The 20919-nt window shown below is 40.3% G+C and overlaps 1 protein-coding gene across 2 annotated transcripts in view; it reads left to right on the top strand.

Annotated features, from left to right (window-relative positions):
• The window catches only part of sdk1b (sidekick cell adhesion molecule 1b), a 277817-nt gene that overhangs the window by 228994 nt on the left and 27904 nt on the right, over positions 1-20919 (top strand). For both annotated transcript variants that reach the window (XM_005929299.3, XM_005929297.3), the window contains 6 exons: positions 3846-3996; positions 6462-6702; positions 7018-7133; positions 9699-9885; positions 12486-12584; positions 16115-16309. In XM_005929299.3, the coding sequence (XP_005929361.1) occupies positions 3846-3996; positions 6462-6702; positions 7018-7133; positions 9699-9885; positions 12486-12584; positions 16115-16309 (989 nt within the window). The remainder of the gene's footprint in view (positions 1-3845; positions 3997-6461; positions 6703-7017; positions 7134-9698; positions 9886-12485; positions 12585-16114; positions 16310-20919) is intronic.

The raw sequence follows: 20919 nt of genomic DNA, 5'->3' as shown, positions 1-20919 counted from the left end.
AATGGTTGTTAATCTGTGCTCCATTCAGTAAGTTTTGCTTCCTCTTCAGTAAAGTTACATGTGGATGTCTGACATACATTTAAAAAATGTGCAAGTACAGTTTTTTTTTGTTTGTTTTCTTGTTTTGATTTGCAGCTGTAGTTTTCTGGGTATGTGTCCCCCAATATTTGGAACTTGTGCATTTGGCCCCCGTCCTCATCTCCAATAAAAGCATAAAGAAAGCAGAGGGTTTGTTTAGGACAGAAACGCTAACATTACTCAGAGAGAAATGCCCCTAACAGAAGGAGGTCTCTTTCACTCACCAATAGAGCTTTTTTATTGGCAAAATATGAATTATGAGTTCATACAACAACTGGACCTTGAGTGGTAAATGTAATTCTCTCTGACACGCACTCAGTGTCCAGTGGTCTCAGTCAACCACTCAGCAGCAACTCCTCTATTGCTGTGAGCTTGCAGGCAGCTTGATAAGATTGCAGGATTGGGTCTAATATCAGGACATAAAACAATGTTTTACGAGTTTAGTGTTTTTGCAAAAAAACTAAGCAAGGTAAAGTTGCCTGTCCTGGTTTTTATTCAGCTCTAAATGTACCTGATTTATCAGCAGGCTGATATTGCCACTCTGTATTAGCTATTGGCTGATATGTCAGTATCTGTATTTATAATGACTGGTTTAAAAAATAAAGAAAACAGGAGAAACACCCTTCAGCCATGTTATCAGCATTGATGTTGGATGGTTTGTCCACCAGAGGGTGTTGTACAGCTTCCCTGCTAGCAACAAGTGTTTGGAATGCCACTAACACAACAACCAGCTGATCCGAATCATTCAGAGCGTAAAGGAGTCATCCCTCGCTGTATCTATAAAACAAGTTAACTTATAAAGTGTACTGTCTAAAATAAATACACAAATGTTAGAGAAATCTGTTTGTTTAGTGTAAACTACTTTCAGCTGCTCCCTTATTCACAGGGGTTCAACACGGTAGGTTTGATTAGGTAACATTTTTACACTGGATGTCCTTACTGACACAAAGGGATTTGTGGCTCCTTCATTGGGTCAAACTAGGAATCTTTTACTTATTTGGCAAATGTGTAAACCACTAGCCTTAGGAGCCATTCTGTTTTGTGTGCCAGAAAGAAAAATATATCAGCCGAAGTATCCAAGTATGAAACTTTCAAATCCTCTAATAACAGTACTGCTTTTGAAAATGCCATATCAGTCAGCCTCTACTGATTCCTTAAATTCTTCCCACAGCAGAGATATTTGTATGTCTGATATGTTTTCAATGAAAATTTTGAATATAACCAGAAATTTAGCTGAAGCACATCTGATTTATTAAAATCCATGACAAATCCAAGTAGCGCATGTGCAATTAACCTCCATCTCCCTCGGTGCTCCAACCTAAGCTACACATGTGGTTCCAACAAATGTGGTAAAACGAGTAGACATGCAACAGCAGTCTGGGCAGCTGGGAATTAAACTAGTGACCAGGCACACTAACAGCTCATCTGTCAGGTCACACAGCTAATAGAGGTTTTATAAGCCTGTTTTTGAAAGTCTGTTTTCTTGGATCTGCATCTGCTTGATAATTTTCTGGCACCAGACAAACATGTTTGCCCAAAGAAGGAGCACAGCTGAAAGTGTGGTTATATGCTGATTAGGCAGCACAGTTCAATTTGTGTGAACCTTTTTTGGCATGAAATTTCATTTGTGCCTAAATCTGCTTAGACCACATCTTCTCACAGACACGGAGAATTATCATAGAACACAGTCAGACTCTCCAAAATCACAAAACACGTCTCTTAAATGATTTTCCACAGCACTACTACAGCACTTTGATGGCTGCATAACTGAAAAGATTATTACATATCAATGTAATCCAGGGATTTCCAAAAAAAGTGAGAGAAACAAATGTAATTTTTCAGATGTAGTTGATCAAACTCCTGAAGTTATCTGTACTGTTTGCTGATTTAAACCACCAAGGCTTCATTCATTTTAAACCTCTTGGTATGCAGCAGGAGTGAGTCAGATCTTAATTTCATAGATTCCAAATTCCACTTTTGTTAAGAGTATAAAAGCACAAATGTAAACAAAGGGATGCTCTGATAGTGGAGGCAGAAGCACCATTGATGGGTTTTATTGGATTATTGTATTCCCCTCTGCTCAGACCAACTGGATGGCAAAAATCAAAAACCTGCTTACTTTATGCACACGTGACGCAGTGTGAATCCTTTCATCCGCAACTTAAAAAACTCACCAGACATTACAATGTGATTTAAATAACATTAACCACATTTTTCCCCTCTGTTGGATAAAGACTGATACTTTTGACACAGACCTGCTCGTGTTTATTGGTCTTTAATGTGCACTCACCAGCCACTTTATTAGGTCCTTCGGTTCAGCTACCCCATAATCTAAATATCTAATCAACCAATCAAATGACAACAAAACATGACATGTAGAAAGGTCAAGATCACCTGCTGAAGTTCAAACGGAGCATCAGAATGGTGAAGAATGGGATTTAAGTGACTTTGAATGTGCTATGGTTGGGGCAGATGGATTTGTTTGAATAATCAGACACTTTGCGTCAAACAGCAGAATGCCACACTTGAGCAACTCCTGTCAGCTAAAAACAGGAAACTGAAGCTACAACATGCATGATGCTGCTGTGGCACTCAGGTGGTATGATCAGAATTTGGCGTAAACAGTGTGAAAGCATGGATACATCCTGCCTTGTGTCATTGGTTCAGGCTGCTGGTCATGGTGTAATGGTGCCCCTCAAACATCACAGCCTACCTGAGGATTGTTGCCAACCTTTATGACCACAATGTACCCATCTATCTAATGATGTTTTGAGCAGTATAATGAGCCATGTAAACTTGTATCACTGTTCTCAGATGGCCTCCACAGTCACCAGATCTCAATAGAACAGATCACCACCGATGTGCAGCTGACAAATATGCCACAACTGTGTGGTGCTGTCATGTGAATATGGAGCAAAATCTCTGAGGAATGGTTCCAGCAGATCGTTGAATCTATGAAGAGTCAAGGCAGATATGAAGGCAAAAAGGCTCCATGCCAGCACTAGCTGTAGCTAATAAAGTGGCGGAGTGGAGTGGTGGAGAAAAACCACTGAGTCCCAAATAATTGCTTTAGTAATTGTGTGCAAAGCCCAATATTCCTGCAGGTCCAATCACAGTCTGTTCATTCTACTGCTAAGCATGTATGTTTATCCATATCTGTTTTATTTTAAAGGTGCTTCATGAAAATGAACCTCTGTCTTCTATTCCCTGATTTATCTGGGGCTGCTTTTGGAGTGGATGAGATGAGCAGAGGGGCTTGTGATTGGTCATTACCAACTCGTGCCCCTGCTGTTTCTGTATTCTCCTGTTAATAATTGATGCAGCCTCTTTTCCACATTTGGATCAGATTGCACCATCACCTTTGAAAATGAAAACATTTGCCGCTCACACCCAGCTGTGTGATTAGTGAGCCCTAAGAGTCGACAAACAATGACAGTGATGATGTTTAGCAGGTAGAAACTTTACCACGCCACGTCGAGATTTGCTAATTAGTGTTACACTCAGAGGCAAATTGAGGCTGATGGGACTTGAATTGAAAATATTTGAAGAAACGTATTGAACCCGAACACACCCCCACAGCCTGATTGTTATAAATTGCTGTCTCCAAGCCTATTAAGCTCCCCTGATCAATATCATATTATCAGAATTGTCTTTTCTGACTCTGAAAAGCATAAAAGACATTAAACTGCTTTCACTGGCTTTATGTGAAATGAGCTCACCTTGTATACAATAACTATTCCTGTAACTTTGCTTTCTGTTCGCACCAGGTTCAGGATGCAGCAGGTAAACATCGTCGGATCCAGTCCCATGAGCGCCCCCTCTAGGCTGATTCAGACCTTACAGGCTGCCCCAGACACACACCCCTCTGACCTCAGCCTTCTGTCTGCTACACAGACCAGCCTGCGATTCAGCTGGAAGGTACTAACACACATACCAGACACACAGTAAACTGTGAAACCTTCCACCCTGATTCTGCCCCTTTACTCTCCTTCAGAGAGGGTTAATTGGGACTGCCTTTGTTTCTTTGCGCTGCATCTCGGTGTCTTTGCTCCCACTTTAGTTCTCGTGTGCATATTTATGTGCACGTGCACTCTGCAGCAGCAGGACTGAACAGGTTGAGTGGTTGACAGGCTGTAATCAGTGTCTCTCCTGGTTATCAGTGCTAACACTAATCTGTCACATTTCCCATTCACCATGTGGACTGCTAGCTGTACAAACTGCAATGTAATTTTCTCCTCACTGTCTTTTCTGTTTTTGCTCTTGTTCCTGCTCTTCATCCCTCTCTCTTTTCCCTCCATCTCTCCTTCACTCCCCCTTCCCCCCTTCTATTATAACATAAATGGAGAGCAGAGTATTTTCCATTTAAGAGTTGGAATGAGAAAAAGAGCCTGTCAAATCAGACACAGACACTGAGGTGCTATGGGCTACCTGTGCAGCATGCTAATGGGATTTTACCTGCATGTTAGCGCCCAGCCTCAGCTATGCTAGGTTTTCTGCTGTAATGGAACCGTCACAATGGTTTTAGCTAAGGCTATTATTCTAAGCTGCATATTAAGGGTAATAAAGCTAATGTGACATTCTGTATTATGGCTCCTAAATGCTAAGCTGAGCTAAATCACCAGGGTATTTAAAATGACTGGGTGTCTCACTTCCTTATCTGTTGCACAGCACAGAGCAAACGCTGTGTACAGTGTTGGTTAAAATCTGCTGCAGACTTATATACTGTGAGCAACCTGAACTTTCTGCTGACATGATCTTAGGACAGTGAGTAATGGTTGTGGAAGTAATGCATGATCAAGGGTGGGTCAGGGGCAGAATGAGATGACAGAAAAAGTGTGGACAGGAGACGAAGAGAGGGTCGCAGGAAATGAAAATGGAAGTTAATGGAAGTGAGTAAAAGAAGATGACAGAGGGTGACTAAGATGGAGAAAAGAAGTAGATGGAGAGAAAAGGATCAGGAGATGGGATGTCAAAGGGAAGAAAATGGTAAAAGGTTTTTTGATGTACTTTGACACAATAACAAAAATAACCATATTCTCGAGTGCTACAAAAATGCCTTTTTTTCACTTGTTCATCATATTGTGGAGAGCCGTTTTCTCAGTCAGCTTGTTACCGTAAGTGACGGGCTCCTACATTTCACAACATGCTCACATTTTCAGTTTTTGGCGATTTCACATTTCAAATAGCTTTCTTCAGTTTCTGACTTGTGATTGCTATGTTGGGGCTTATTTGAAATTTGAGTTTGTCAGATTTTATCAGCACAGCACTTAAAAACACACTTTTACCTAACAATAAATATTTAACTTTGGAAAGAAATACCTCAAGGGAATTCTGAATGGTTAGAATGGTAGATTTGCTTCTGTGCTTGGGATCATTGTCCTGTTGGACGGAGCTGTTGGTGTCACATTTGACTCTAAAATACTTTGGTATACAGAGGAGTTCATAGTAACTTAGTAACGACAAGGTGCCGTGTGACGTGTTTGTGCTGATGTGTTGTGTTCTCCAAACATGGCGCTCTGCATTATGGCCATACATCTTCACTTTAAAGTTGTCTGTCTAAAGGACATTGTTCCAGAAGTTTTGTGGTTTGTTCACATGCTGAACCTTTCAATCCTAACCTGTGCTGCTATGTTCATTTTAATTGCCCCTTGGGGATAAATAAAGTCTTCTGATTCTGAGTCTTTCTCCTGGAACCCTTCCAACCAAGAGATACCTGTTCAGTCTTTTTCTATTTGTACTGTCATGAGATGTAGCCATTGTTTTTTTATTTAGTAGTATGTTATGAACACCTGAATACTCCAGCCCAGCAAACTGCCAAACCACCTCTCTTTATAGAGGTGCTCACACTTGCTGATGATCAAATACAATACTTATTGTCTGAATTCCTATTAAAGCAGTAAGGACGTATGTTTTTTTTCTAGCACTGCAGAGTCCTTTGAAAACTTTCTCACATTTCCTTTTTTGTTGTATCAGCTTGTTAACCATTATTTTTTTAGTCTCTATCCCGTCAGTTAATTGCTGCCGAAATTAATTAACTGCCCTCAAGTAGATTGATGCTCACTTCACAAATTGTTGCACAAATTATTGTGATGCTTCTACAGTTCAGGGCTGTGGCATGCTCACCTGCATTTTTTGAGTCAATATGGGAACAAAAAGCAAAATCAGATGAAAAAAATAAATAAAAGATTTGCTTGGGAGAATGTTGTGAAAACAGCTTCCTCCATGTGATGTGAGTCTTATACTGATTTCTTGCATTCGTGTGTACTTCCATGCACAAGTATGGAGGAATGCAACATGACCTTGGCAACATGACAGGAACAATAAATACAAGTATTTCTCTCTAATCTGCGCCTCTCTTCCTCTCACTGTTTGTTTCCTTCCAGCCTCTTTCAGAATCTGAGTACAACAGCAGTCCAGAGACTGTGGGCTACCGTCTGCGGGTGTCCAAGACAGACGGTCAGGGGGAGAACAGGAATGAGGATGTGAAGGGTACTGGGGGCACCAGTGAGGCCACATTAGAAGGTCTAAATCCCTTTACCCAGTACCAGGTTCAGATACAAGCCCTCAACTCTATAGGACCAGGACCGTGGAGTCAAACTGTCGCAGCACAGACCACAGAATCTGGTATGAACATAGACCTCATTGATCCATCTTTCATCTTTGCAAGTGTCCAGCAGAGATCTCTGTAAGATATTGTATTTTCTGGGTATAAGAAGGCAGATGGATGAGGAATAAAGTGCTCCCATTACCTCCCCGTGTCTCCTCTCATCCTGCCACCTCTCTGTGCCCTCTACACTCTCCCTCTGTTTCAGCGAGATTAAGATTGATGGGGAGAGGGAGGAGGAGATGATTGAGATAAAATCGAAGATTGGTTCAGAGAGTGAAGTAGCACTGAGCAGTGTGTGTGTGTGTGTGTGTGTTTCTCTGTGTGCTCGCTAGTTCCATCTGGATCTCCAGTGAATGTGACTGCCGAGGCAGTGAGTTCCAGCAAGATCCTGCTCATGTGGTCGGCTCTCCCTCAGTCACAGAAGAATGGAGTCATTCTGGGATATAAGGTGAATAAAACCTGCAAGTCGTATCCTGGCATCCCTCCTTGACCTCTTTAGTCCATTATCACTTCCTGCAGCACACACACACACACACACACACACACACATATATATGTATATATATGTATATATATATATACATATATATATATATATATATATATATATATATATACATATATATGACTTACAATCTGATATAAGATAAACATGATTCAACATCCTGTAATTGCTCCAGTTTGTTCTTCCTACTTTAATGCTTTTAAAAGCACCCTGCTGCAGTAAGTGTGTTTGGGGGCCATTTGCGTGTAATCACACGCACACATGTGAGAGAGGCTTTAGTGATTAATACGCTTTCATAAAACAGCAGTTTGTGTGATGTTGTAGTAGAAACAATAGCTGGATTATTCATTCACAAAAACGAACAATAATCCACAAAGGCTGCTGGTTTTGCATTTACTTTATTTGTAATTTAGTACATAAAATGCAGTCTAGGCAAGAAAATGGGATGTTTGTGTGCATATTCGTGGATTGGCTGTGCTTTACAGACTCCGCATGAGTATTCAAGTCCAGCCTTTCCACCCACTAAAGATACATAGCCCACAGTCTATCCACATCTGCCAAATTAAAGCTTTACCCTTTCTCATATTTCCCAAAAAAAAAGCAGACATGTCTGTCTCATTGTGAGCCCTATCGAAGACATACTTGACATAAGCTGCAGGTTTCAGAGAAAGAGCTGGAAGAACAGTGTTGATAGTGAAGTGCAGGGTGCACTCATTTTCTCATCACTTTTGGCACTGGCAGTCACACCTGTGTGGGTGCACCTGTTTTTCGGGGTAGGGTTTTTTTGGACTCCAAAGCTCACCCTGGAGTGATGTATTTACTCCACTTGCTTTGGCTTTTAAATAAAAAGGAAAACACACAGCAATTGTCTGCATTTTTAAGTTGCCTCTCAAACATTCATCAAAAGAAAAAATAAAATAAAGAAAAATATTTGTGCTAATATAGAAGCAGCTGTGAGTTCACCTCTTAATCTCCACCCAAACACAAGACAGCAGAACAAAGATTTAAAAGGGGGAGAATTTATCCTCAAACCCATGGACATGGTTGTGTTATAAATACATAAATCTGCAAAGGAAAATAGGCTGTGACTGTCTGATATAAACCGGTGCCATCTATTAAAAAAAGGAAAAACGCTGTGTGGAATCCAGGTCATCCACCATGCCCAAAGCACATCACACTCCACATCTGTGTGTTTTCTTGTGCCCTCCTAAGGATCACACTGAGCTGCATGCCTAACATGTTAATAGATGGGAAGTGACTGCCAGCAGCAGCTTTTTAACACCTTCCATGTGCTAGTAGATGCTGAATAGTTGCTGCTGCTTCCTGCTGTGCACTCCTTAAGACTATTTCTGTTTTTAGACACTTGGGTTTAAGGTGACATTTTCCTTCAAATGGTTTTAAGTGTGCGGTATTGATGTTCACGCTCATGAATATTAAAAAAAAAGAAAAGGCGAAAAACGAAGAACAAAAACAAGAGTGAGCAGCTCCTGACATATTTTTTTTAAAATCCGAAACTGTAAAAATACAGCGTGCACCATTTTGTTTTCTTAGTGGCTGGCACTAATGTCATTTTAATTTTAGGATCGTTTTTTGTTGTTTGAGGTGATGAAGCCTGTTTTTCTGTGCCGTTGTCCTCCGTGGCTGTCAAAAACACATCGCTGAGTCACATCGTCGCTCAGGCTCACGCGCTCCATCGTTGACTTGGCTATGATTAGCACTGGCACTGTATTGTGAGTCAGTTCCACGCACACCACTCTAGTGTTAGAAATACTTGCAAGCACACTAAACCAGCAGCTGAAAAACAAATACACTTTGTATGCCTGTGTGAAAAACAAATATTTTTTTTAGAACCGAGAATAACTTTATGTGTTTTTGACCCAGTTATGTGCTGCAAAGCAGATAATGGATGGAACACTAATATTGTGTCACCTTAATAACTTAGAAAATACAGATTTGGGGTCCTTAAAATAATCTCCAGGATGTTTGCTCAGTGCAAACCAGGTAGTGTAAAAACCTTTTGATCACAAACTATAAAAAGTCAAATATATCAGATGTCCAAATTCACCTAAGTAAAGAATCACCTGCAATAGACTGAGACGTGAACACTGATTAAGCATAATGGTGCTTTGTCCTGCACATTTAAACACTGGAAACAAAGCTTTGCCTCGCTGTGACCCTACACGGAGATGCACATCGGTTGTTGTTTTGTTTGTTTTTTTAATTTGCTTTTTTTATGTTCTGCTGTTTTGTAGCCTTAACTGATTATATTTTGGAATTTATTACTTAATTTCTTTAAACTGTGTTGCATTCTGTGCTGTATATAAAAAAAATAGGATATTATTGTTATTGTTATTCAGATAATTATTGCAGTAGCCTGATGTACATCTAAGATAGGAGTGTCTAGGCTACAGACACTGAACAAAATTGAAACAGACTGCTAGATGTGTTTGTTCATTTCTGTGTATGTTTTTTTTTCTTTTTTATGTGAGATATATTTGTTTTGTGCAGGTTTTATACAGCAAGAAAGACTCAGAAGGTCCCCCCAGTGTTCAGGTGGCAGAAGGAGAGGGGAGTGTGTCGCTGCTCCTCGGGGCCCTCCAAAAATACACAGTGTATGTGCTGCAGGTGCTGGCATACACACATATGGGTGACGGCCCACCCAGCAACCGCATACTGCTAAGAACCAAAGAAGATGGTAGGACCCAGTTTTCTCTTACCCTGTCTAATCACCAGCTTTTTAATATATGTTTTCATATCTTCTATCTTGTAAGTACTAATTCAAGAGCGATGTGTCCAAGTGGGATTTATCACTTACAGACAATCACAAGTAATCACACGCATATAACTGACGCACAGCACAAGCAAGTGCAAATAAGACCCAGATCCATAATGCATCAGGAACAAAAAGGTTCAGTTTAAAGCGAATGTCACTGCAACTTCAAAGGAAGTCCCCATGACCAAGAGCACTGTTTTCTCAGTCCTTTAAAATTGACTTCCTGCATTGTAACCAGTTCTGTCTGCCATATACACAGATAAGAGGAAAAATCTGCCATTATGAAGTCTGTGGTCATACAAATTCATCCATCCATAAACCTTCAAAGAGAGTAGTATACTTTTTCTAGATGCTGATCAGGTGCCCGTCCAGTAAAAGTAGCAGAAGTCAAGGGTTTCCACACCTGGAGGGAGAGAGATTTGTACTTGTTAGATGGACCTATCAGTGTGAATTTTATATGATAAGATCTGTAATATTGCCTAAATACATATGTGTTCTGAACACTTCAGTTTCAGCCCTTTTAATAGTTATGACGTTAGGAAGATTAGACGGCAACTCTTTGCAATTTGAAAATACCATAAAGTTCGATTTTTCTGTGTTTAACACAGCTTAAGAGGAGTTGAACAAGACTGAGCAACATCAAAGGCAGACTGCAGCACTGTCCGTAAGAGCACACAAAATGTATTTTTTTTAACGTTTGACTTTGTACAGCACCATAGTAGAGTAGGAAACAAAAAATCAACATGGAATTTGAAGTTCAGACTTTCACTTTCAACTCAAGGGATTTAACAAAAGTATTGTAACAGTTTAGGAACTGTTTACTGCTGTTTTGTGGAGTGGAGTGGAGTTAATTCTAATTGTTGAATTTACTTTTGGTAGAAGCTCACTGGAGCTCTCAGTATGAAGTCCAAATCAGATGTTGATTGAGTAGAGAAGCGAGGGAAGCCATCATTAGGCTGAAAAACAAAATAAATCTACCAAATTTAGAATCTGGTAAAATCTTAAAAAGAGATGCTCTGGCCAACTCAGGGACACCAAAGTCTTGAAAGAAAGTGTTGCATGCAGAATTTCAAAAATAGTGTCATTGTCCAAATACTTATTGACCTAGCTGTATGAAGAAGAGCAGTAGTCCTAATACGCATCCCTGTGGCACACCAACTGCATAAAAAAAAGAAGAAGGTGCACCTGCCTCTGTAGCTGTAGTATGTGGATATTTTGGGCTGTTTGAATCTGGCAAAAATCATAATTAAAGCTGTTTTCTTCAATATTTGGTGAATATTCAACATGATTTGTCGCTGACTTTAGAAAAACAAAACAAAGATTTATTAAACTTTGAAAGTTGTTTGTTTATTAAATAAATAAATAAGTTGGTAGGGGGCACAGATTTATGTGTTTGGGGTTATGGCAAGTCTGTGAATTTGCCTTAAACCCCGAGCTATGAATTTACAAGGTCATAAAGTCATCTGTTGCCATCATGTGAGGTGTGTGGGAAGAGAAAGTGGCAAACACAAACGCAGGCCTTCAAGGGATCTACATGGAAAGAAAGGAGAAGTGAGCATTATAAAAGAGTTGCTGTGATCGTGAGACAAAGGAGATCATTCTGATTCTTCTGCAGATTCATCTACAGATACTTTTGTTATAACTTTTACCTCCTACATACAGATTGATTGATTACAAAAGGCCCCCTTTGTGTCATCTTTGCTGCAGCTGAAATAAACAGCGAGTAAGGCGTTTTAGAGAAGCATGAAAGAACATAATCAATGATTTCATTAATCACCCAGCCGTGGGTATTTTTCTTCATGTGTTCCACGCCTCTGCATCAACCTGGTAACCACGGCAGACTTTTCAGGGTGGCAGTAACCTGGCCTGTTCTTTTCTGAATCATGAAGTACACTTGGGCACTCACACATACGCACAGAAACTCACATCTGCTCACACACACACACACACACACAGACTGAAACCCTCATAGACACACTCGCTCTCCTCTATCAAACGGTGTCACGTTTGAAAAGTTTTTCTCATTTCAGGATGAAACAAGAATGAGGAAGTCAATTCCCGGCGATGTATAATGAACCTACACATACACCTACTGTACCCACAAGCACACACACACACAGACATACGTTGACATGTATTTGCTGGTGTGGAACATGTGCTTTTATCAGGAACAACGACAGCCCGAGTGAGGCTGAAAGAAATTACATTTTCTGTTTTGTGTCTTTTACAAGTACCTCTTAAAGATGTGTAACAAACTCACTCAATGTATATATTTGTGTGTGTGCGTGTGTCTGTGTGTGTTTTGGCGTGTATATGTGGAGAGCATATGCACGTACATCTGTGTGCTATAATGCTAACATATTACAGTATAAGAGCCAGATGCTGAGATACTCTTTTTCTCATTACCGAACTGAAGCACTTCTTTTGAGCCTCTTTTTCTTGCCGCTGCTGCTTTTCTCTTAAATTGTGTATTAATATCTTTTAATTCTGCTGCCAACTCCTTTCTCTATTTTTCTCTCCAGTCCCAGGACCCCCTGTCAGGATGGTGTTTCCAGAAGTTCGATTGTCATCCGTTAGGGTGGTTTGGCAGCCACCTGCATCCCCCAATGGCATCATATTAGGTATAAAAACAAACGCCCACATATACAAGTGAGCAGATATTTGAAAGCAAAATTTAAATCATAATCCATTTTTCATGCTTGTAGCAAATGATTTTGCAGTTTCAGCCACACACGCACACACACACACACACACATCTACTGTGACAAGTACAAACTGTAAAATGGAAAAGATTCCCGCTGTCTCTGTATATGTGTCTGTACCTGAAAAAAGACAGCTGTAGGTGCTTAAGGCACCTTTCCTAATAAATATGACCATCTATATATATATTTATAAATAAATGTGCAGATTCATGCATTATCACCGTGCGGTGTGAATCGGAAAAATACTCCAGGAGAGGAGGAGAGGTGAGAGAAATGTGTGAGCTGCTGAGCTGGAAAGAGAGAGAACAGAAGGGGAGAGACAGCAGACAGTAGATGTATAGAGGTGATAGGAGGGACAGGTGTGTGTGTGTGTGTGTGTGTGTGTGCGTGCGTGCGTGTGTGTGTGTACGCAGTAACTGGGTGAGGAGTGGTATTTGTCCCCTCAGTGGGAGAGCGAGTTGAACAGGACAGTTTGAGTGATGTGTGACTGTATTGTTAGCGGGAGGACATTTAGTGCGACACCACTCTGTAGCAGAAGGATGAGTGGGAGGGCAAATCTCACTCTCTCGATCACACAGACACACACACAAACATACAGCCCTACTGTGTCCTTGCTGAGCATGTGTTGTGTGTGTTTATGCAGATACAAAGGTCTGTAGAGTACTGGTTTCTTTAGTCCTCATGACTCCCTCATTTCTCCTTGGGTTCTCCACCCATGGGGGACTGACACAGAAGGTGGACAGAGGAGAAACAAGACTACAGAAGGTGCACAATCTAATTTGGCACAGTGCAGTGAGGCATTTTTGTTCTTTCACCCTTCTATGAATATAATACAGCCACACATACACACTGAAGTAATAAAATAGAGGACACATTTTACTCAAATGTGTGCAAATTGTACTGCAAATACTTACATGCTGAGTACTAAAATGCATACTAAAAAGTATTCTCCCATTGATTTGCATTTCAGTGTGTCTCTTTGTAAAGTTTACAAAGGCACACATTTAAAGATTTCCTCTAAAATGCTCATCATTGCATGTATTGCATCACTACCTGCTGCCCAAATTCAGTCTGAATTTTAAAAATCTCTTATATTAGCTGTGCTGGCTTGTAGATTAGTTAGTGTGAAATGATCCTTTAAACACATAACTCCAAAAGCAAAAGCTTTACCAGCTCTTTATTAGTGTGGCAATTTAATCAGCGATGGATGGATGATTATTTTCTTTGCACGAGAAAGAAAACATTAAGAGAATATCACAAATTAGAACAGTAGCAATAAAAATGCAGAAGTTAATTAGTTAAGCAAATCAAGGCATCAATATTCCCTTTAACTTTAATTAATGCATCCATAATTTTGCCATTTAGCACTTCTTTAAGGGTCATGAAACATAATGTAAAGAAGTATGAATGCAGCTCTAAACAACAGATTAACTGAGACGGTCTGCAAAACCCTCATTTTAACTCATTAGGTACTCTCTCTGTTCAGCTTTCAGTCATAGATCCAAGCTAAATAAAATTTTTAAAAAACTAGGAAGCTGACAAATATTTTTTTTTATTTAAGACCCTCAACGGGTCCTAAAGGAAAACAATCTGTACATCTCTACTATGCCTAAAATACTATGGTGTACGAAAGTTTATGAGATGAGAAGTGAGACGCTGACCGTGTTTAAACATGTCTTGATCTTTTGGTCAGTCAGTGAACAACACTGAACCAAAGTGTGAACGTCTACCGTGATGCATTGTGATCCAGTCGCTTAACCCCTGGCTGAGGTGGAACCGGACATCATAGACCACATATCTTACGATAATGTAAACAACTATGTGTTGTGATGTTTCCCCAATAAGGACCATAGAGCATCATAGTCCTTTATAGTCTTTTTATCAAGTGATTTTCTCTTATAGATGCTAACAATTGTATTTCCTTCGTTTGGTAGCCTTTGCAAAATGAAGCAGATGTGTAATTGGTCAGAGATGGATAAAAAAACTGTTCAGAAGGGCGTTTGATGCTCTGACAGAAATAACATAGGGAACAATAATATCTGAACACTAGTCATCTGGACACTTCCAGCATAGACTTGATAGACACCTTTATCTCTGGTGTCGACTGTTGATCACCCTTTCTAAAATGAGTGTGAAGTCACAAAATAAAAAAAGCCAGTGGAACATACATTACACTGATTCTGGAGTGACGCGAATTCAGAAACAATCTGCACGCAATCACTTCACTCTATTACAGACAAAAGGTCAATCATTCACTTCATACTGATCATTTATTTAATATGCATGTATCCCCTTTAGCATTTCTAAATCAAATTAACCTCTCTCAGCTCTTACTGGTGTCCTTCTGGTGACACTTTCTCTATTTGTGGCTCTGCTCTTCAAAACAGTCTGCTTGTGTTATACCATCGGTGTCTGTCTCTCCAGTCTTTTCAAAACCCTAAAGAAAAAAAAAATTGGTATACATTAGATGCACAGTCTGCTAGTCTGCTCATGCAAACCATAATGAAATATAGTGCATCGTACATTTTATATCTTATGGAAAAAAGGACTAAGGGCTTTCTCTAACGTGATGCAATCACTTAATGTAACAGAGATTTAGCCTCCAGTATGTGACAGCAGCAATGGCTTAATGATGGTACAGAACATAATGCTGTGCTATGACCCAATTGTTTCGATGCAGGAGGATTTGTGATCTAGCTGTTATCCAGTAATCTCCCACGTGCAGCATTCACATTAACATATAATCAGACTATCTGATGAGATTATCACCCGCACAACCAGATTAGGTGCCTCTGAGCAGATTATTATCCTGACAGTCTTACTGTGAACTAATCACATCCACACACTTGTGTGTTTCTAGTGTGTATTTGCTGTACAATACAATCTTCATAATAAGAGCCTTTGTGAGTGGCCAGTGGCCTGTGGAAAGCTTGGACAGGGATCAGTGGTTTGAGCGTGCGTGCATGTGTTGAAGGATGTTAGTGTTATTACATGGCCTACTGCACATAAGACAGAGAAACAGACTGGAGCCGTGTACACCATGGGTCACAGCCAAGGGTACACACAGAGAGGTTATATGTTTATACACTGTGAGAGTAGGGGAACGTGAGCATGTGTGAGTGTGTACTGGAGTTCTGCTCTGAAATCCTGACTTTGTCTTTGGAAAATAGTAAGTATGAAGGAAAGAAGCTGCACATATCAAATCCCAACAGAGTTCAAATGTAGTTTCATGACCTGAAGAAAAACATATTTGTTTGTATGTTTTATTGTGGAAATGAAGCTGCATGATATGGCTTTGTGCAGCTATGTTTGCAGGGGGGGGGGGTTTCGCCTCATATTGTGCTCTCTTTGATTCCTGTGGGCTCTGTGAACACAATCACACGCAAGAATTTCACACAGATTTCAAATAGCTTCCTCCTCCTTCTGTCTTTCCTTCTGCCCCTCACTAGGCTACCAGATCTCCTACCGCCTCGACAGCAGGGACCCTCTGCGCTGGACTACAGTGGAGGTGGGGTCCAATGCTCGGCAGTTCACCGTCACAGGACTTTCCTCTGAGCAGAGCTACGTTTTCCGACTCATTGCTCGCACTGCCGTGGGCTGGGGTGCAGGACAGGAAGCTGTGGTTGTTACCACTGAACGCAGAGGTAAAGGACACTCACGCATATTCAGGATCTGACTGCTCTAATTTTAACCACTCCTGTTTAAAATATAGCAGGAGTCCAACCTGCTGGCTCACATATATCACTTGCAGACGCACAAAAACTGTCCGTCTCCACTGTGGACTTAATGACCTGTGTCTGACACTGCTCCCAGAAATGTAGTTCATGACTTTAAAGCAGACTTCCGACAGGCCTCTTTTAGTCCAAATACTCCGAGATGTCAGAGCAGCTACAGGTGCCATCAGTATCAGTAATGATAGCTGATCTGTCTCCATGACACCTTACAAAACTGCTTCTGCTCGGTAAGAATGGAAGACCTGAGTTTGTGTGAAAAAAAAACACGGAGAAACTTAACAACCCATCGAAAATCTGGTCTCTTCTGACCCTCGGTGATTTAACACTTAAACCAGCTGCACCCAGCAGGAAGGCTGGTGCAGCTAGTTTGAAACTTTTATCCAGAGCTGTTGAGGTTGGTCTTAGAATACTCTTTAATGATGGCACCATTCCCCGTGTGTGACAGTTTCAGGGCTTGGCAGACAGGCTCACTGATGGGCTTACTCTTTAATGGAACAGAGTCATCATGAATGCTATTAGCTCCCGAGTGCCTCTGCTTTTCTTTATGCTGAGTCAAAATGACCGCATGAAAAGGACCTACAGGGACACATCTTTTGCTGTGTTCGAGCAAACACTATGCGACTGATGGGGTCACCGATGGTGCGGCTTGGAGCTTGAGAACGAAGTCGAAATTACAGTAAGCTGTGAAGATCTCCACTCGGTGTTCTCTGGCACCACGAACAGTGTGATCTGATTCTGAAGAAGAACTAATGGAGCCGTATAACAACTTTGTTCATTTTGCTTCTTTGCAAAATCATTCCTCTGTGAAGTAATATATGGAGAGTTTCGGCAAGAGTAAAGGGGTGTAAGCTTTTCGGTTAAAATAGCTTCTGTCTTGCAGACTCTCCATACATACATCATGCATCTAATTTGGAATTCATAGCACAGCAAAGTAATAATCTCTAATACAGTTCATATTGACCTGTAGTGATGCATAAGGGAATAAAATGTCTTAAATAAACCAGAATAAACAGGGAAAAGTTGTAAGCACGAGCAGCTTGATTAATGTTATTAATTTTAACTGCAATTTTCTAAATGTTTGCTGTGAGAAAGCTCTATTATAGAGGACAACCATAATGATTTTACCAGTATAATTATGTTGTCAGATTTCTTACAGTAATCGTTATGCAGGAGCAGTGTGGAATTTTCATATTTTGTGATCTCTGCAGCATCACTTGCTATTAAAGGTGCAATTCATTGCAGTTCATGTTTGCTCCTCAGAAAGGGAGTTCAGACACAAGAAAAGAAAGCGGAAAGTTTGGCCCTAAGCAGTTTGTGGTTGGACATGGCGAATTCATTGTTACCGGGCACTAAATATTAGCACAAAATAAAAAGCATGACCTTTTCAGGGTGTGTGACATAGAACAAAAAGAAATGACATTTAGAAACTCCCCTGGACTTGTCAGTAAATGTAGGCATTGAAGCCACCAGGTATTAGCCCTCCTGTAGAGGTATAATGAAAATCAAGAGTTCATAACATTACCTCTGGGCCTGACTGTAACTGTTGTCACTTAAAAAGGGAAGTGTTACTTTTTCAGAATTGTAGATTATCCGAAGACATTTGTGGCACTCCGTCTGTTTATACCTTTCTCTTAACATGCCAAAATTAACTGGCTTGTTGAGTGAGACAGGATTATTAGCCTTTCTCACCAACTGTCGATTGCAACGCTGGGATATTTCTCATCCACAGCACCGTGCTCAGTTGTGGGCGGATGGAAACTGTACACTTAGTAGGTGAGAATGAAAATGAGGCTCGAAGTCGTTTTTCTAAAGGAGAGCGAAAGGAGGGCCAGAAAGTCAGAACCAAACGCCATAAATCTTACATCCTCACCCAAAGTAATTACTATTGATCAAGAGTTTTTACCAGCACTTTGCACTTATGTTAATTTTGACTTTAAGAGATGAAAAAAAAAGCTGCTAATTTCCCTTTCAGAGTTTTATCTAATTTTAGCAGCCAGTGGCCTCATCACAGAGCATAAGCTGCTACAACAACAAGAATTGTAAAATTGAAACACAGTCAATCGCTGAGTATGACAGCCCGTGCCTGTGGTGAGATGTATGAGTTTAGCAAGGACTCGGTCTCCCCCACTGTTTTGTCTTTAAAACACTGAAACAGAAGAGATACATCTTCCCACAATGATCTGGTCACTGACGGCCAGAAAAAAAACACACTTTTGAAGTGATTTGACTTTTACAGAAGTAAAGAGCAGTTTTATTTCCTTCAATTTAGAAGCAAATATAAAGTTCTTGTCTTCCTCTTATTCGAGTGCCGTGATGCTCGTCATGTTGCTGCTTCACTCTGTCACTTTCATGTCTTCAGCTCATTCACGCTGCAGCTGCCAAAGAATCCAGTATGTTTTATGTTAACCGTCAATGAGTAAAATCTGCCTAGTGTGGTAGGTATGTATTTGCACGTGGACTAGGTAATAAGGTGGTACTTGTACTTGATGTTGCACTCCATGACGGAGTTTTGAGAGACTTCACACTGAAGCTTGCAGAGGGTGGAAATGAATGGATGGCTCTGTGTTATATCAGCGTTAGGAAGGAAGGAAACAGCTGAACCAATAATATAAACTAGGGCTGTGTTATATGACCAAAATGTCACATCCCGGTGTAGGTCACATCATAATAATTATATATATCACCACAGAGTAGATTTTCTATAAACTGAATTAATCAAAAATTCATAAAACACAACATTTCTTCAACATAATTTAAAATATATATTCAAAATAAATGATACTGTGATAATAATGACTAAACGTCTGACTAATGTAACTTAAGATTAGCTTAGGTTTTTTGTCAGTACCTTTAAGGTAAGAACTTTGCTTCACTCATTTGAAGAATAAGCATCAATAAATCTAAAATAAATGCAGCCCCATCACAAGTATACAGTACATCAAGCCAAGTGGTGGGAATCCTCGTCACCAGTAAACCTTTATATCAGTTCTTTGAATTAAACTGTAAACACTACCCTGCATTAACTCAATATGTTGAACATTAGTACCTTCCATTTTTCTTAGACATCTATTTTCTCACTTACCCATGAATTTAAATCTTTAAAGGTTAAAACATTGGTTTGTAAAAACATAGAAACACTTGAATATCGTTTGGATTTGTGACTGGGTATTGTTATTAGTTTCAGTACTGTGTAAGACTTTTGAGCAACCCCTCGTTCACTAATAATTTATTTTCAATGAGTCAGATTTTGTTGTAATTTTCTAAAGTGGGTTTATGCAACAGTTCTCCAAGTTCAAAGTTTTTCTTTGGACATTGGCCTCTTTCTTGCTCGTTTTCACACTAGTCCTTATACCTGACCATTTCCAAAGCAATGTTATTTTGTTTGTTAAGCCACCACACTGACTTGTAAATCATTCAAGGATAAAAAAAAAGGAGCCCAACTCAAGGGATGAACCAGTGTTGTGCCTACAAAGAACAGACGACCTAGCAAAGAACCCATTTTGAATTATGTCTTTGAGGACTTTGTTACCAGCAGGCTGGCTTAAAATATGTAATTTGTTCCATTTCCTTTAGCTGATTCTACCAAAAAAGCCAAACATAAATCACTTTGACAAACATAAAATAGTATTTTTATACCAACAAGTTGATTCACAAAGACTCAAAAACCTTGCACATTTGGTGTGCAAACTGGAGATAACTGAAAAAGTGGACAACAATAGAAGAGGTGGCAGTAGAGCTGGGCGATATATCGTTTTTAAAAAATATCGATATATTTTTATACGAGATATAAGGTGTGACAATATCCTTTATATTGATATAGTCTAGGTTACGTTATAATTATACTTGTGGAGCCGCAAGTTTGCCTCTCTTTCGTCCACTTTCGTCTTTACGCAACATTACTCGGCCTCGCCTCTCCTTCACTGAACACAACTCCCCCTCCTCCCCCATCGCTTCACCTGCAGGAAGCGACAAGATGGACACGGCAAATCTCCGTTAACGAGTTACTGCGCATCGCCCCGTGCGTGGGGCTGGACGGCGTCAACGTGTTAGCTAGCTAACCACGCTAATGAGCTAACCACGCTAACGCCATGCAGCCCAGAGGTGCTGCACAGACTAAAATCCTTTCATTTTCTCAAAAGTTGACAGTGCGCCTTATGTATGAATTCTGGTTGTGCTTGATGGCCGCGAACCGATTTTATGTGGAACACAGCGCTCAGCAATCTGTCAAAAAATGTTTTAGTACGACTTTGGTAAGCTACGGAGCTGCAGCGCTTGATGGATTGTTGGAGGATTACGGCTGAGCCTCGCGGAGTGATACGTACTGTGCTTCACCGTAATATTACCCTACTATTACCCACCGTAATAAGGACCATAAATGGCACCTGTTAAGAGACGTGGTTGCGAAGCGGATTTCAAGTTGGGAACAGAGCAGCTGTGAAAGCTGTCTTTGTTATTATGCTCAGCGTCTTTTAGTTTACATTTTGACTGCACAATTGTGAGCTTTTTGTTATGCACAAAAA

The sequence above is a fragment of the Haplochromis burtoni genome, unplaced genomic scaffold (genome assembly GCF_018398535.1).
Source record: "Haplochromis burtoni strain Fernald_Lab_line unplaced genomic scaffold, NCSU_Asbu1 Contig_122, whole genome shotgun sequence".
NCBI classification, from domain to species: Eukaryota; Metazoa; Chordata; class Actinopteri; order Cichliformes; family Cichlidae; genus Haplochromis; species Haplochromis burtoni.
This window is presented reverse-complemented; position numbering and strand designations above follow the sequence as displayed.